This window comes from Megalopta genalis, chromosome 3 (genome assembly GCF_051020955.1).
Source record: "Megalopta genalis isolate 19385.01 chromosome 3, iyMegGena1_principal, whole genome shotgun sequence".
In the NCBI taxonomy this organism is placed as follows: domain Eukaryota; kingdom Metazoa; phylum Arthropoda; class Insecta; order Hymenoptera; family Halictidae; genus Megalopta; species Megalopta genalis.
In genome coordinates, this window is record NC_135015.1 from 12,544,324 (window position 1) to 12,560,825 (window position 16,502).

The 16,502-nt window shown below is 44.9% G+C and overlaps 1 protein-coding gene across 6 annotated transcripts in view; it reads right to left on the bottom strand.

Annotated features, from left to right (window-relative positions):
* The window catches only part of Prosap (SH3 and multiple ankyrin repeat domains prosap), a 310,745-nt gene that overhangs the window by 74,660 nt on the left and 219,583 nt on the right, over positions 1-16,502 (bottom strand). For 4 of the 6 annotated variants that reach the window (XM_076520101.1, XM_076520099.1, XM_076520096.1 and 1 more), the window contains 2 exons: positions 6,039-6,485; positions 1,374-1,391 (listed from right to left, as the gene is read on the bottom strand). In XM_076520101.1, coding sequence (XP_076376216.1) covers positions 1,374-1,391; positions 6,039-6,437 — 417 coding nt within the window. In that variant the 5' untranslated portion in view covers positions 6,438-6,485. The remainder of the gene's footprint in view (positions 1-1,373; positions 1,392-6,038; positions 6,486-16,502) is intronic. The other 2 variants (XM_076520102.1, XM_076520098.1) reach the window with 1 other exon arrangement.

Sequence of the window (16,502 nt, forward strand, 5' to 3'; positions counted from 1 at the left end):
GGGCGTGGCTACGGTTCTATTTTCCCGGACTAGGCGTGGTTTCGTTGCTAACTTTGTGTAGAGTGCCCCGAAGATATACGGTTATAGCCCCCGGTTTGTTTCAACCGCACTAAGCGAATAAATATCGCTGGTTACTTTTACGTACAGTATTTTCGGGGGGCGTGGTTTCGTTTCTGTCACTGCACGAAATGCCGCAAACCGGCGTGGTTCTGTTGTTTACTTTGTATCGTATGCCCGAAGTGGCGTGGCTACAGTACTGTTTAGTTAGAGTGCCAGAGCGGCTGTGGATTTGTTTCTTCGGTAATACTGTGTAGACTGTTCCGAGGGGCGTGGTCTCGTTGCCACGCAGGGCCACCTCTGCCCATGCCTGTTCCAGGAAGAGACGAGATCTCGTTACACCGACGTGACTCGATGAAACATCGCCTAAGATGCCGATAGATACTACGGTCGTCGATAAAAAAGGGAAAAAAATTGGTCCGCCTCCGATCGTTCCCTCTTTTTACGAGCTACCCCCGGTCTACCCTCCACCCCTTGCTCTCCGGAACATCGTTATTCCTCGATCCCTCGCCGAGCAAAAGAGGGACAAATACCCTACGCGATTGGGGATCCTAAAGCCGGATTCACGCACTCGGCATTCCATCAGACAATTGTTTCATCGCTTTACTGTGGTTTCAGCGGTAGATTGTTAATGACGTCGACAGATTGGTCGGCGAATGTTCGAAGATTGCCGAACGCGTGATCCGGTTCAACCCTTGGACCACCGAAGGGGCATACTTGCCCCATGAACCTTATTAAATTGTGTCTCAATATTAAATTCTACAAAAATTGTCTCCGCAAAAAATTGTACGCTCAGTATCTCAAGAAAGTAGCAAACACTGTGTAAGCTATATCTGAACTAGGATTTTTCTAGACTAGACTTCTTCTAGACTATGCTCGTTCTAGAACCATGTTACATGATCTTACAGTTTCTTCAGCATGCTACTGTCTGCTACCCCTTCCAGCAAATCAATTACCACTCTACCTGAAATCGATCGCTAGCCGATCACCAAATGGAAAAAACTCGGCAGTCGTTAGGAGAACAAACGGCGGCCCAAGGGTTGTGAACGAGGCCAGGGGGCTGCGCGGTCGACGCCATCTCGCGATCGCGCCCCGAAACGGGGCCGGCAAATAAATCCCGTTTGGCCATGCATATACGGATCGTCTATCTCGCGAAATCGAACACCGAAAAACAGAATTGGAAACGCGCGAGCAGAAAAATCGTTGTAGAAGCAACCGGATCGGTTGCAGCGGCAGTTGCATTAAGGGGTGTTTTTGGCGGTGGGGTGGGGTGGGGGGTGGGCGGATGCATGCTATTAGTAATAGTGAAGACGTACCCTGTACCAAGTGGCCACCTGCGAGGCGCTCGAAAGGGGTGGAGAAGCGGTGGTTTATCCGCGACGCAACACACACACACACACCCGGTGGTGGAGGGTGAATGTCGGGCCCGAGGTATAGTTTGGTATAGTTTTGTTCGTTCGGTATTGTCGGTCGAATCGCGCGTTGCGTGTCACGCAGTACGGGTGTTGCGCGTTCGAAGAGACGGGCCCCAACAAGACGATAGCACACAGGTGACAGTGGTGGTTGGTGGTGGTTCGGTGGTTGGTGATGGTGGTGGTTGGTGGTGGTTCGGTGGTGGCGGGTGTAGTGTATTCGCACGCCCCGTGCAAGTGAGGCAAAAGCAAAAACAACAACAACAACAACAACACCACAGGTCAGAAGATAAATTATACACGATTAATAGTTAGAGTCTGGCGCCGGCGCTGCCAGCTGCCGGCTCTACGCGAGTATGCTAGTTCTTTATATCTAATGGATGCGCGCACACCTGTACGACCTGCCTCGGAGATCGTGGATCCACGCCGTGGAACGGGCTGACTCCTCGTGAAAAACTTCGGCTGACTCCGACGGGACTTCGTTCTCGAGAAAACGTTTAAAATTCTTTGCGATAAGTTCTCGTCGATTGTTCGCGCTACTTTCCAGAAAGATGAAGTAAAAACGCGAATGCTCGAACCGCTCGATGCAAAGCGCAACGATCGGTAGCTTTCTTCGAATTCGATTTTCTCGAGAACGAAGCCTTGCACGAAACATTTTCAACGTATGCCTTCACAAGGGACCACCGACGTTTCAGAATTGTACTTCGCTGGTATCAGCGTCGACACAAAAGGTCTTCCCAGCGTCGAGGTTTCTAGGAGATCAAAGCCACGATCGCTGAGACGCCCGTACATCTGCTCGTGTAAATACTCTCGGATGAATGATGAAGTAGTGTGCGTTCAGTGTCAGTGCGTGTGTGATCTTGCCGCGGGTCTAGAGCCTCGGAACTCGTTCGATGACTCTGGGAAACAGTTCCCCTCGCCAGCCTCGCTTTTCGCTTGTATTTTGCTTTTCGTCAACGCGAACAGTCCTCGACGATTAAGGGAGCATCCGATCATCGATAAAGGCGAAAGTCTGGCCAGGTGGAACGTGTCTGCGAGCACGTCCGCGCATCTCGCGGGACCACAAGGCTCGTCATCGAACTCGTTCCGAGAACAAGATCTACTGCAGGGTCGGTTCTCAAGCGGATAACTGAACACGGGAGGTGTGCCCAGAGGAGGGAACAACGGGCTCGTTACGAGCGACCCGAATCGCGCTCGGAACGAGTACTCCGTTTCCGACAGGAAGACTCGCACACAAGGTCCTACCGATTCGCCAATTCTCATTTTTTTTCCCCCTTCGATTCGATCAATTTTTCCGCGGCCGTCAATTTTGCTCGGCTCGAATCGCGAAACCCGCGCCGAGAGGCTTTGACGCGCGCCCAGCCCGGGTGAGTCTCAAAGTCTCGTTAGAGGGGTTGTTCGAGGGTTGTTGCGGGCCTTCGGCTCTCGTCGCATGATTCGCGATACATCGGCGATGGGAGAAAGGGGGGGTGACACGGGGGAGGGTGATGTCAGTGCGCGACGATACCGCCGAGATACGAAGCAGAAGCCACACACACACATCGGTATCTTCTAGGTTCTAGTCTGGCTAGGGATATACTGGCGCAGGTGTACGTGTCTGTTCTTGTCAGTGGCGGGTGCGACTAGTATGTGGGCTGCTGTGCGATCGCGAAACACAGCGCCTGGAGCCTCTGCTGTCACACAGTGTTCCGAAGCTAGACGCTAACTATAGTTTCACGTGTCGAAACGTCTGCCGTAGACTCGGTTTACTCTTACGGTTACTCGGCCGTTTTTTATGGAATACAAATTGCGCGTTCGTCATTCCACAGATTTTGACATATACGCGTTCTCTGTCGGCAACTTCGTGTTCGGCCTTTGTCCAACCAGCTACCGCTCGAAACACTGTGTCGCCGCGTCTTCTGCAGCCGAACAGGACCTTCGATTCTGCCGCTCCTTTCGTAAACCACTGTGTCTATGTGCACACTCCTGGATCATAAGTCACCGCACGCCCGACTGTTTTAATTCTACAGAAGCCAGGCAAGCGATGCTCGTAAAAGGTAATCGATTTTCCACGTTTTATCATCGACCATACACTGCGATAGATTGCAAATCTCTTTGTACGATTTCCAAGTTCGATGAGTAATTTGATCGATATGAAGAGGAAAGATACGTTTGTAAAGACTGTTTGCGATCAAATCGAACGTTTTGCGAAAGGTACGATGTGCATTTCGGGATTCATTTTAGCCGCGGTCATCGCATGAGAAGCACCGGCATTATAAGGACATTAGAGATAATGCTAGAAACGATATTAGTTGGCGGCGGTATCGCCATTGTTCTCGCAATCAAAGAACAGAAATTTTAATTAACGTCGGAGAGCCGGGGGCTGAACCTTTCGAAAGGGTTTCACAGTTTCATTTTGTTGCGGCGTTGCGAGTGTCCGGTGACTTATGGCCGGGAGTGTATGCTCGTCTGGCTAAAGAGAGCAAAAGCGCAGCGCGCACGGTAGCGTTCTTCGCGGGTTAAAGAGAGACGAAAAGAGAAAGAGAGAGAAAGAGAGGTAGAGAAAGAGCGGCAGAGATCTCTTAATCCTGCGCGGTTCGTGACTTTCCGCGGGCTCCAGCCTGCGACCGCCGATGAAAAAAGAGAACGACGAGAGAGGAGAGGAGAGCCGCGAAGCCCGATCTGGCCTCGCCTCCGGTGCTCTTTCTTTCTCTCTCTCTCCCTCCCTCTCTCTCTCTTTCTTCTCCGTTCGCTGCGCCTACAAGCCGAGAGCAACTTCTCTGCAATTTCGCGAAATCAGCATACAAAGTGGTAAGCCGGAGAGTCGTACGCTCCGTACGCTTCGTACACGCTTCGTATGCAGTTTTGCGAAAGCTCGAGGGACGCGAGTCCTTGAGAGAACTCATGACCGATTATCCGTCGCGAATCGAGCCTGCGATCGGGATCACCGCAGTTTCACGTGTAACGTATGGTTATCGCGGGATACAAGGACGCGATCATTTCCTCGAAGTGCTATTCTTCGCGGGCGACTTCGCTTTTGATCGCCGAGGATCGGTCTTCGTCACGATCGGCCACGAGGTGGGCCGTTTCCCTGCCGTTTCGTCACCGATGGCTTTATCTCCTCAGAAAACGGAATCTCGCGTGATCTTTCGAACATTTCTCAGATTACAATTTCCATCCCCTGATCCCGAGGTTCGACCGAAATTGTTTAATTTAACACGTTGTCAACTCCAAACATTGCCACAACATCAAAGTCGTTCAATTAACGAAACCAATTACTGAAACTTAACCCTTTGCCCTCGAGTGGCGACTCCGAGACGCCATTAAAAATTGTTGTCACGTTTCAAAATAATTTTATTAATCAAATTTGTTTGTATTTAATGAGCTGTTGAAAGTCTAAATATTGCATGGGTCGCTCATGGGTCATTCGATTTCATATGCATAAAATGCATTAGGTCATATAAAATGGAAAAACCGTGGGTGGAAAAAGCTATTTTAAATCTTGCGTTAAATTCGGCTTCAAGTGCATTCTAAAAAGGCTAGCAACGTCCAGTTCGCTCGATATACACTCAATTCTGTTTTTATACGATAGATGCGTTGCAGAAATAACGGTGTAAAAAAAGACATCGTGTACGTATATATAGGAAAACACTAGATTGGTTTCATATCCTTAAAATCTGTATGAAATAGCTAAAATAAAAGGATTCATACAAAAATACTTTATGAAGAGTCTTTTATGAAAAACCAAATTGGATTTGTATGCGCATTCATGCACAGTTTACTTTATAAAAAACAACCGATAAAGCAATTCTCAAAGTGAAAATAACATATGTTAATTAAAAGTGATCACAAATTCAGGAATTAAACATTGAAAAACAGCGACAATGGTGAAAACAATATAACTTTATTCGCGGTCATCGTTGGATATCATACGCGTAATGTTGCTTCAAAATCACTATCATCACCCGAAATATTTTGAACCTCGTTACATATCTAAAAAGTTACAGTTAACAAAAATAATTGTCTTTAAAATTGAAATCAAATAACTTTACAAAAACGAACGAAATCGGGCGAAGTAGGAAACTACATTTATTTTTCTAGACGTGTAAAATTAAAACCGTGTAAGAACAGAATTGGGTGTATCGGTATAAAAATGAATATCAAAATCCGGTTGAAAATTAGTGTCACATGTAAGTGACGCGGCACTTAACGCGTTAACAAATTATTCGTCCGTACATATGTGATCCATTTATTTCAGGAACAAACAGCAACGAGGGCACAGAGATATAAGTTGTAAAAGAAAAAAGCGAAACGAAGAAAAGAATTTACGAATTCCCGGACATTTTCTAGGGTTCGAAAACGGCGGGAAGATTTTGGCCGACCAGGGAAGCGGCGGACGAGGAGCGCTTAGCTCGGCGACCGGAGCGATTAGGCTATCGCGGCGGAACAATCGCAGAGTAGTTGCACAAGGTTGTCGAACCGCGGCGACTCATCCAGCCTGTCGTCCTCAAGGACGTTCGCTAATGGAATTCTCGCGAAGAAATGAGTCGGAAGTGAGTCGACGATAGCGTGAAGAGACGGGGGTCTTACCTTGGGCAAGGATGCCAGGCATTGCTGCTTCACGTCCCAGACGAGCTGATCCTTGGGGAACTGGAGACACTTGCTGACGTAAAGCTCCGGGACGTGCACCCTAGCCAGGAGGACGCCCTCCTCGACCGGGCCGGCCTCCGCAGTTGCAGCCGCGACTGCAGCCGCCGCCGCATCTTGATTCTGCTGACCTTGAGGGTGGCCTTGGGCCTGGCCGGCTTGCGGGCTCGTCGCCTGGCTCGGAGTTGTCTGCCCCGTGCTGGCTGGCGACGAATTTTGCTGCTGCTGCTGCTGGTGCTGTTGTTGCTGCTGCTGCTGCGACTGCGATTGCTGTTGCTGCTGCTGTAGCTGCGGCTGCTGCTGTTGCTGTGGCTGCTGTTGTTGCTTCGGCCCCGCCTCCATTGCGGGGACCTCGCGCTTCTCGGGGATTCCACCTTCACTGGCTCACATCTGAAACCGAAAATGTGTGAGCTTTGATTAGCTTCTCTTTCGTTGCTTTTCTTTTTAAATACTTCTTGGTAACTTCATGTCGCAGCGCTCGTTGCGATAAGGTGGTTTATTTTTGGCATTCTTTTTTGATAACGAAATGATTTAACGCTTCGACGACCGCGCCAAAAGCTTCAAAAATTTCGTCAAATTAAGGTGTTTCATTCAATTAACTTAAAATTGTAAGGCAATCACTTTTTCACCTTTCTCACCTCTTGTGAATCTCAATCGAATTAAGAAATTGTAATGGATTAGCGTAAAAATTGATTTTTGAGTATTAAAGTATAAATAATTCTGTCCCCCACGGATCGGTGACGCGACAGTCGCGCTTTAGCGGCCGCGAGTCTGGGTGACGATTTCGGGAGTGGGTTGGTGCGGAAAAGGGAAAATCTCGCGTTGCAAACGTACTCGTTAGAAATATATTCTGTTAGTTGTTACACAGTTTTCTTCAGCATATCCCGACAGCCTTAGTTTACTGCATATGAAAAACGTTACATATAACAAACGCTTGAAGCTAAATTATGCAAACTAAAAGTGTTGGCATATGGTCACGCTAGGTTTAACCCTTTGAACTCGAAATCACTTTAACTCAGAATTCGAAATAGTTTTTCTGACATACAGTATTTCCATTTTATACGATTTAGTATATTTCATGAAATTGAGTCTTGAGACTCGCGCATAACAGTTACACTTTTATTAGCTTTTTATAATATAAGCGTGATATAACAATTTTTAATGACGCGTTGGAGTGCAAAGAGTTAATTGGTAAGAACGACGTAAATCGCGATACTCTTCACATCAGAAATATTTCGAAATACCCAATTAACAGGTTAATATCCGGCATTTCGACGGCCGAGAGATCAAGTTTGCGACCCACGGACCGCATTTGTGCGAACCCGAGGTGGCAATAATCGTTGCTGCTCGCCGCTATCAGTGCTCGGACGCGTTTTCCTGTGTTTTCTTTTTTTATTCGACGATATTAATCGAGAGGATCGCAACGTTACGGCAGCGCGGAGACTCCTCCAGCGGATATCTGAGTGGGAATCTTAAGGAACGACGCCTCGGAGGACACCAGACGACGCCGGGTGAGATGAAGAAATTAAAACAGCCCGGCACTCGCAGTTTATAACCACGGCGCGGCGGGTAACGGTAAGGGAAGGACGAGATTACCGCAATGGAAATAAAGAAATTGCGCCGAGACGCCGCGCCATGTCAATTTTTTAACGCTCGTAAAAGCCTTTTATACTCTGTGGCCTCGCCTCACCTCGCGTCGCCTCGCCTCGCCTCACCGCGTCTCCACGTATTTTTCACTCGAGCTGTCTCCGTGCAATCCTGCTCTTCACACGATGCGTTCCGACGATCTAATTAAACCGAAGTAGCTAATGCAAAATGAATTTCAGGGAAGACCGTGTCGGAGGGCGGGCATTCGTCGAACCTGGCCAGGTGGAAATTCTTGGTAAATATGGTAATGACTGTGTCGCATTGGTAGCAAGCTCGGTAGTTTTCTTTGAAATAACAACGTCAAAAGGTGTAATTAAAAGTGCTCCTTCTCTTTTATTTTGGATCCTGCTCTAACATAGCGTAATTCAGTTATGTCTGAATGTGTAGAACATTCCTAACTCATTTAGAACAGTTGTGGAACGCCACGTAAAGCAAGTATTGCTGCAGAAGTGAATGTCCACTCTGGCTTGACAATGGAAAGAGTTAAACTATGTCACCATAATTGCTACAGAAAAATTTCTGGAAAAACCTCAACCATTGTTTCATTACGTTTCACTAAAAGCAGTGTACCTCGTTCGTGAAATACTAAAACAATTTAGCAAAAGTGTTACGGATATCCTGATTAATATGCTATGAACAATAAATAATGAAGACGACAATGGAGGCCGGCAAAAAATTTTGCACGACGTATGAGAATGACCGAATTCTTCCACAAGTTAGTATTTTTTCTTATTCACTGATTAATAAGAATCGAACATATTAGTGCTTATACCGACATGATCGTAATGTATGACGAGTTTTGCCATTAGATGCGCCTTTTCCATCGATGACCAAATTGTCCACGTTAAATATAAGAATAATTATAATACTACGGACGCTCGGTTTGTTCGAATACTTTTCGCGAGTGATTGTAGATACCGTTCACATTAGATTTCGACTTCGAGATCTGTTTTTCAAAGTGGATTGCGTGTGAAACACCGCGCAGATCGGAGTGCAGCACAAAAATACGTCGATAAGAAAAAAAGTTTGTGAAACACAGCGGCCCGAGATTCCCATCACGTTTCGTATAGGAGATTACGTTTCCCCGGTTTCGTAAGACGTCTCGTAAGTATCCTGCAAGAATGTTTCGTTCGCAGCCGGTGGAGAAAATGGCAACGTTCCAACAATCTGCTTTCGGCGCGAAGCGGCGGAAAGCTCGTTCGACACACGAGTGCATTATGATCCGATCAGAACCGGAATCGTTGCGATTCCTAGCGACTTGAAACTACTCGAAGCGATCCGAAGCAACTTGAAACGACTTGAAGCGATTTTAAGCGATCTGAAGCAACTTGAAACGATTTTAAGCGTTCTGAAGCAACTTGACGCAACTTGAATTGATTTTAAGCGATTTGAAGCGCCTTGAAGGGGCCTGAATCGACTTGAAGTGATCTGAAGCGATTTAAATTAACCTGAATCGACTTGAAGCGATTTGAAATGACCTGAATCAACTTGAAGCGATTTGAAGCGATCTTAAGCAACTTGGAGTGACTTGAAGCGACTTGAAGCGACTTGAAGCGATTTGAAGCAACTTGAAGCGACCTGAAGCGACTTGAAGCGATTTGAAGCAACTTGAAGCGACCTGAAGCGACTTGAAGCGATTTGAAATGACCTGAAGCGACTTGAAGCGATTTGAAGCAACTTGAAGCGACCTGAAGCGACTTGAAGCGATTTGTAGCAACTTGAAGCGTCTTGGAGCGACTTGAAGCGACTTGAAGCGACTTGGAGCGACTTGAAGCGATCTGTCGAAGCGGCAGGATACACGCGTCGAATCGATGACGTAGTCGCGCGCGTTTTCGCGACTGCTATGCACTTCTCTCCCGAGCGATGGAACGCCGCGGCACGGCGTCTGCAACTCGTAATGCAATTCGCTGTTTTACAATTCGGCCTCCAACCTCGCGGCAGGGTTAACCATCGGTCAGCGATAAGTTACGTCCTAACGATCGGCGCAACGCTTTCGCTCGAAACATTCGAGCGGATATAAACGTCGCGCCGCGAGAACAGACGTACATATGCGTGTGATCGATCTTTCAGGGTGGCGGACCATTCGACACGCAGCTGCACCGTATCGATCCGCTGATTCCCCGCACAATTATGTAACAAGCGCGATAATCGCCGCGACAAACATACGCGCGATTCCCGTGTTTGTCTCGCGACCGATGCTGAACGCAGCCGAGCATTTCCTCGCTACGTGTCGCATCGCCGAGATAATAGCCTCGCATGGGAAATGCTACGATGAATCCGGCTGTGAATTATTATGCGTCTAGTATAGCGATTTTCGTCCCCTAAAGGTGTGATTAGAATCTATACTTCGGACGTGCATCGTGGATAATTGAAGTGAAGCTCACAGTAAAGAATGCAAACATTCTTTCTATTTGCATTTCATAAAAAGTGTTCAGTTTTCAATTTTCGCATTCGCTGTGAACGAATCATTTGCGAAGCACATACAAAATGTAAAATCTGAATTCAGCTTAATTTTCTTTGGAATATAATAAAACTTCTGGCAGGAGGAATAAATTTTGTTTCAAGATTAGTCAACAGGAAATGTTGAATCTTTTAATTCAATTTAATTGAATTTAATTTATTTGGCAGAAAAGCCCTTTATATTTTTCAAAAAATATCAACTTAATGATAATAATAGCAATAATATTTATTATTATTTTGTTTATATGTGGAAGTTTCTTTTTCTATTTTCTCGATGTTCTTTTGTTCACATCTACACGGAGAAAACGATGGATAAATGACGAAATACTTCGAACTTCTTCATTCAGTTCTCAGAAATCCATGTTTTAATGGAAATCCACAGACCACAGTTGTAAAATAAATATTTCACTCGAAATGGAAATATTTTCGCGTTCAGTATTAATGATCGAAGCACGGAGGATATAATTCCAGCATCAGGGAATACTTGGACACCGCTTATCATACAAGTTGCCGGTTTAAAACGAAAGAAAGGTTCGTCTCGTGTAATTCGATCCGCTGTACAAACGCGACGCCAAGCGACGAAACTCGCTCGGCCAGTCGATTGATGAAATTGGAATTGATGGAATTGATGGAAGCGACCCTGTCGAGGTATCGCCGCTGAAACGCGCAATAAATGCCCGTGCGATAAAACCAGCTTTGCGCGGAACGGGCTTCGCAGATGACAAAAGTGTCGAGGAATAGCGCAAGCTGACGCTCGGTCGCATCGCAAACAGATGGAGATGCACGCTGTCGCTCGAAAATATTTGATCGATTGTTTGCTCGACATTGGGTTTGATTTTTCAGTGGAAGAGCCGACGATGTAGCTCTTGAAATAGTTTTCTTAATAAACGGCCGGAGACAATGGACACTGAAGTGGTTGCGCCTCGAGTAATCAAACGTTCTCGAGTGGCGGAGTAAATTCTTCGTTTGTTTTTCCTTCCATGATAAATATTGAACCAGATGATTGCGACTTATAAATTTGTTTAGGAGTAATAGAATTTAAATTTCATTTAGGATTGTGATCTGATCTTAATTAAGGATCGATAGAGTCTACAGAACTCGCACAATCTGGATCCCAATTTAACATCCACCTGCAAGCTAGATTTCGTCAAAGACTCGATCGTCATACAGACTTTATTAAAAATCGACGGAGTTAATGTGCAACCTAGGACCCCAACTTGGGCATGATCTAAGACACGTAGAATCCTGACCTAATTAGACCCGCAATCTAGACTGACCCCGGAACTCAATCTGGAGCTCCAACCGAGACCAAACTGTAGACCAAACTTTTATCTTCAATCTACGGTAGCAATTTCCAATTTACCCGAAGCTTCAGAAACAGGTGCTTCATAGAATGAGAAGGAGCTCGTTTCTTCTTCGAGACGAGATCGCTGACGGGCTAATGGGAGTGCTGGGTTGAGTCGCATAACTCGCACAGTTTCGGAGCTCGCCATGTTTCTTAGCACATTGTCTAGACACCGAGTTTCGCTTTGTGTCGAACACCGGCCGAAGACGCTCGGAAAATGTTACGGGAAACAATATTGTTGCGAAACAGCTGCTCTGGCTGCACGGCACGCGACGGCTCTCCTAATTGCGCCCCACTGTCTAGGTTAAACATCTACCAAGCAGCGTAAACAGTTCGGATACTGTCGCGAACAGACCCGCTTCCGGCGACAACATTCGCGATAGAGTACCGGAACCAGTTACCGTGGGATGGCCAATTACTGGGCCTTTTGTTTATTTTCAAGCATAATCAAACTTTATATTCGTATAAAACATGCGAATTTTTCTATCTAAATCCAGCTTGTTATTTATTTGTTAAAATTATACATGCAAAGGACGAAAGTTATTTCAATTTTTTGATACCGAATTCGCGAAATTTTCTGTACAGCTTGTGAAAAAGATTGAGAAATTACTGAACGAGTGAAGATCAATATTTAGTAAAATAAATCGTTCTAGTTAAGATATTACAATGTTAATTGCATTGGTAAAACGTATTAAGATTATGGAAAAACAAAACAGTGATTTAGCGCACTAACGCTCGATGCGTTAGTTACTGTGCTGCTTTCTTTAGAAGCTATATCTAACATTAATTGATATAGTGCACTTGGCTTGAAGAGCACTTAAAGAGTCACAATAAATAAAAATATTATCTTAGGAACACTTGGACGCGAGGTCAACAGCTACCTTGATTGCGACACATTCAGCTGTAAATATAGATATGCGATTATTTAAACTTATCAAAGAGAAGTTGAATACATTTCTCTCTACCCCAGTTATCGCTCCTTCTGTTTCGTCCTCCGCGATCGCGTGCTTCCTCGGAGACGACACGGACCGATGATCTGTTATCCAGACTTAAATGTATCCTAATCGAGGCATCGTGACGTACGGCCGTGTACGAGGACTTTACAGCGGATAAATCATTGTCCTTCGACTTCGCGGAACGTCGAGAAATACGGGACAAAAGAGCTTTCGGCTGTCGAAGATCGCCGATTCAAGAACAACCTGACGATAGTCCTTGTTACTCGTTAGCCCTTAGGTCAAGGTACAGGCAATAAATTCTCCAGGCTTGCTGTTTACGGCCCTTCGGGCGACAGCGCTCTTTTCCATGCGTCTTCCGCGCAAAAAGTCACCGTATTCGTCCCATGGCTCGAGCTGTTACCGCCCATGCTAACATAACCGTTGACAGAGGGAATTCAAGCAAAAGCGGTCTTCAAGCGTTAATCTCCTCGAAGATACGCAGTCTTTTCGTAATTCCATAGAATCTTTTGAGAATCGCGGAAAAATACTTCCGCAGTTTCGAACCTTCGCGTTCGGAAAATTTTCACGGATCAGCTACTTCAGCCTATTTACTCGCGAAGCAATAAGTAATTCTTCGAATCGAATGTAAAATTACGCAAGAAATAGTTACCGTACAGGTTTTATGAAACAACGATTTTTAATCTTGGAAGTATCATTAGTACCAGAGCGATCATTAAATAGCGGATCTTTGTGCAAAATAAAAATTTGTCATGTCAATTGTCAGAAACAGAAGCTACATAAAAATATACACTTTTTCTTTGAATGATCTTCACACTAGGTTTACTGATCACTAAGAGCAGCTGTTTTATCTCATTTGCTGCAAATAATAAAATTATGTTTATAGTATCGTAATATAAAAATAATAAAATATATAATAATATAATATAAAAATATATAAACATATATTATATAAATAATAATATATAATATTATATATATAATAATAATAATATATAATATTATTATTTATTATAATATTATTATATATATAAATATAAATAATAATATTATAATATATATAAATATAAATAATAATATTATAATATATAAATATAAAAATAATAAATAAATCGTAATATACGCTCGAAAAAAACATTTAACTAATTCTTCGTAAACGTGTGCTTGCAATCTCGATAATCGTAAATTAAACAAATCGGTATAAAAAGGGTGTAACGATGCTTTTATGGTTCTCCAATGTTGTCACAGTTTTGTATTGTCTCAGTTTCGTCGAAATTTTGCAGTTTCACAATTGTTACAAACAATCTCGCCGTGTTCTTTCACGGGGGGGGGAGGGACATTTCAACGCAAAATCCAGCAAATGCATAAAATTTGCGATCTAGTGACGGCGAGGATCTGGTATACGACATGCTCGACGCTTGAACGATTTCCAGGCAGAATAATTCTGCGTGAGAGACAGCACTCAAATCGTAAAAAATGGCCGTAGCCGAACGTCGAGGAACGAGGCGGCGAAGAAAATCGTTCGGATTATCGTGCTAGCGAGATCCGGCATGAAATCGGAACGGATCGAAACGATCGGGGGAGTTTCTATGAATAATCGGGTCCTGGACGCGCGGGCGTAAGCCGCGGTATTCCAGGAGAAGGCGCGCGAGATTCCAGGTGGCACGGGTCTGGGAGAAGTTTGATGGGAAACCGCAGACGCCATTAAACGTAACCGTCTTGCCGGCAGGCCGAGCTGCGTTAAAACTTTAAATAACCCACTGACCGCACCGTGTATACACGTTTCGAGGACAATAGAGGCGAGTCTGCTCGCCGCAAGGTCGCTAGGTTCGCGCCCGACCAGAAAAACGGCTGATCCTTAGGCGTTAATATTCCGCCGAGCGAGGATTTCCTTTTTCCAAGCGCGCAACACGCCGCCGAGCAGAAGAAACCATCGGGAGAACGCCGAAAAGGTCTGCCGAAGGGAAAGGGTTTCTTGCGGGGCCGTCACGCGATCGGCTACGTTAATCATTTTGTTGCCACTGTGCTCGCTTGCTACTAGCACCGTGTCGAGCATCACGATCGGTGTCGAAAACCGAAGGCCAACTTAATGCTGGCTCGACACGGCATCCTCGAGTCAGCTCCAAACTGCGATTAGGTGGATCCAAAGATCGGTGCTTTCTTCTTTTTCTAGATGCTCTTTAACCTCTTCGCTGTGCAGGCGAATTCTTTAGACTGTGCATATCTTATCGGTAGACTGCGGATGTTTATGCGAATGCATGATTTTCTTAGAAAATAGGCAAACCAACCGGACATGGACGGAAATTTATGTCATGATCAGGCAATTCTAATAATTTGTTTTCTGTTTTGAATATTTTTTGTGTTGCATATGTTTCGTATATTTTTGTTTAACGCTAGATTTACAGAACAATAAAAGCAGCTGTTTTATATTAGTTTATAAAAGTGACAATAAGTTTATTCTGATTTTTAACAAGGGTTATTGTAATATTTGCCCCAAGTAACACATATATTGAATAAATAACTCGTGAATGTATCTTTACAATCTGAATAGTCATAAGTTAAAAAATTAATGATTCCGTAAAGTTGGTGTTAAAAAGCAGCAAACACAGCAAGCCACATTTAAGAAAGTGAGAGCATAGTGAAAGAACCACACAGAAATGATTTGAAAAGAATCAATGAAAGAAGTGAATCATTGTCCGAAGAAACAGAAGTGCAGAATCAAGTATTCGAGTGCTCTTTCGAACGCGACTCCGTTCCACGTGACTTCCGAAAAACTTAAAAAATCCGCAGGAATTTGTTCGAGTACCTGAAAGATCGAGGATCGAGCCGGCAAATTGACGAAAGATCGTCCGAGGGTCAACCGAAGGCTCGTGCCGGAGGCTGAAGGAGGCGCCAGAAATTCGAATAATCTTAATTCGGCTTTATGACAATGATACGTTAGCGCGTTTAATACACGCCGGTGGACCGGCGCCCATTAGGTTCTGTACACAGTAGTACACGGTGAAAAGATACGGGCCGAAAGTGGCCGTGGCGATCGGGTTGTCTGGAACCGCGGCCGGTTCCGTCGAGGGCACGAGAAATTACGGCACAGTTAAACCGTGGCGAGCGCGTAGCAGTCGGCAAAGTGGTGATTCGGAGCGTAGCTAAAGCTATTTAGGCCCCTGAATAACGATCGGCATCGGTAACCGAGCGGGGAGCAAGAACGAACGAATAATAAACCTCTCGTCTCTCGTTTCGTCCGACGCAATTCATTCCCCGTTGGCATTCGCGGGTGCGTTTATGGGGGCACGTCGCACAGTGGTCGATTTTCTTAGGAAATGAGAAAAAGAATGGGCGAAGAAAGATCGTTCTGTAAGTGGAAAATTGATGCGTCGTTCGATTTATTGTTGCCTAACTGAACAGTGAAAACGACTCGGATTTTCACAATGATGTATCTCCTCCATTAACATTGACAGGCTCTAAATCGTTTAAAAACTGATAATTACGATAATAGAAGAATTAAATAATAGATGAAAATCGTGATGTAGCCTTCAATTTGTGCATTGGCGCGTAACTCCCTCGGTATCTGTTAGAATAAATTCTTTCTTGTCGTACATAATGCGATGCTTATCACCGCATTCGCAAAATCTAAAAATAGCTGCGAGTTATTACGAGTTTCTTATCTCTATTCAGTCAATCTCTATTCGAAAGCCATAAACAGCGCTTTGCATAACGTCCGACCCTCTAAAAACGAATCACGTAAGTATAACAATAAAAAAGAAAGAAAGAAAGTAGAAATTGATACTGACGTCACGTCATTGCTGGACAGAAATGATAACGTGCATTCAGAAAGAAGATAAATAAGCTATATTTCATTGTATTACCCGCCGTTGAAGCACGGTTTCGAGTAAAAAAACGATTCCTGTCCCATTTTCAGAAGCAATCGAGCACCGTGGGGTCGCGCCCCTGCGCCAATTCCGCCGATACCGATACGCTACCTCTTTTTCTAACCGGCTAATCGAT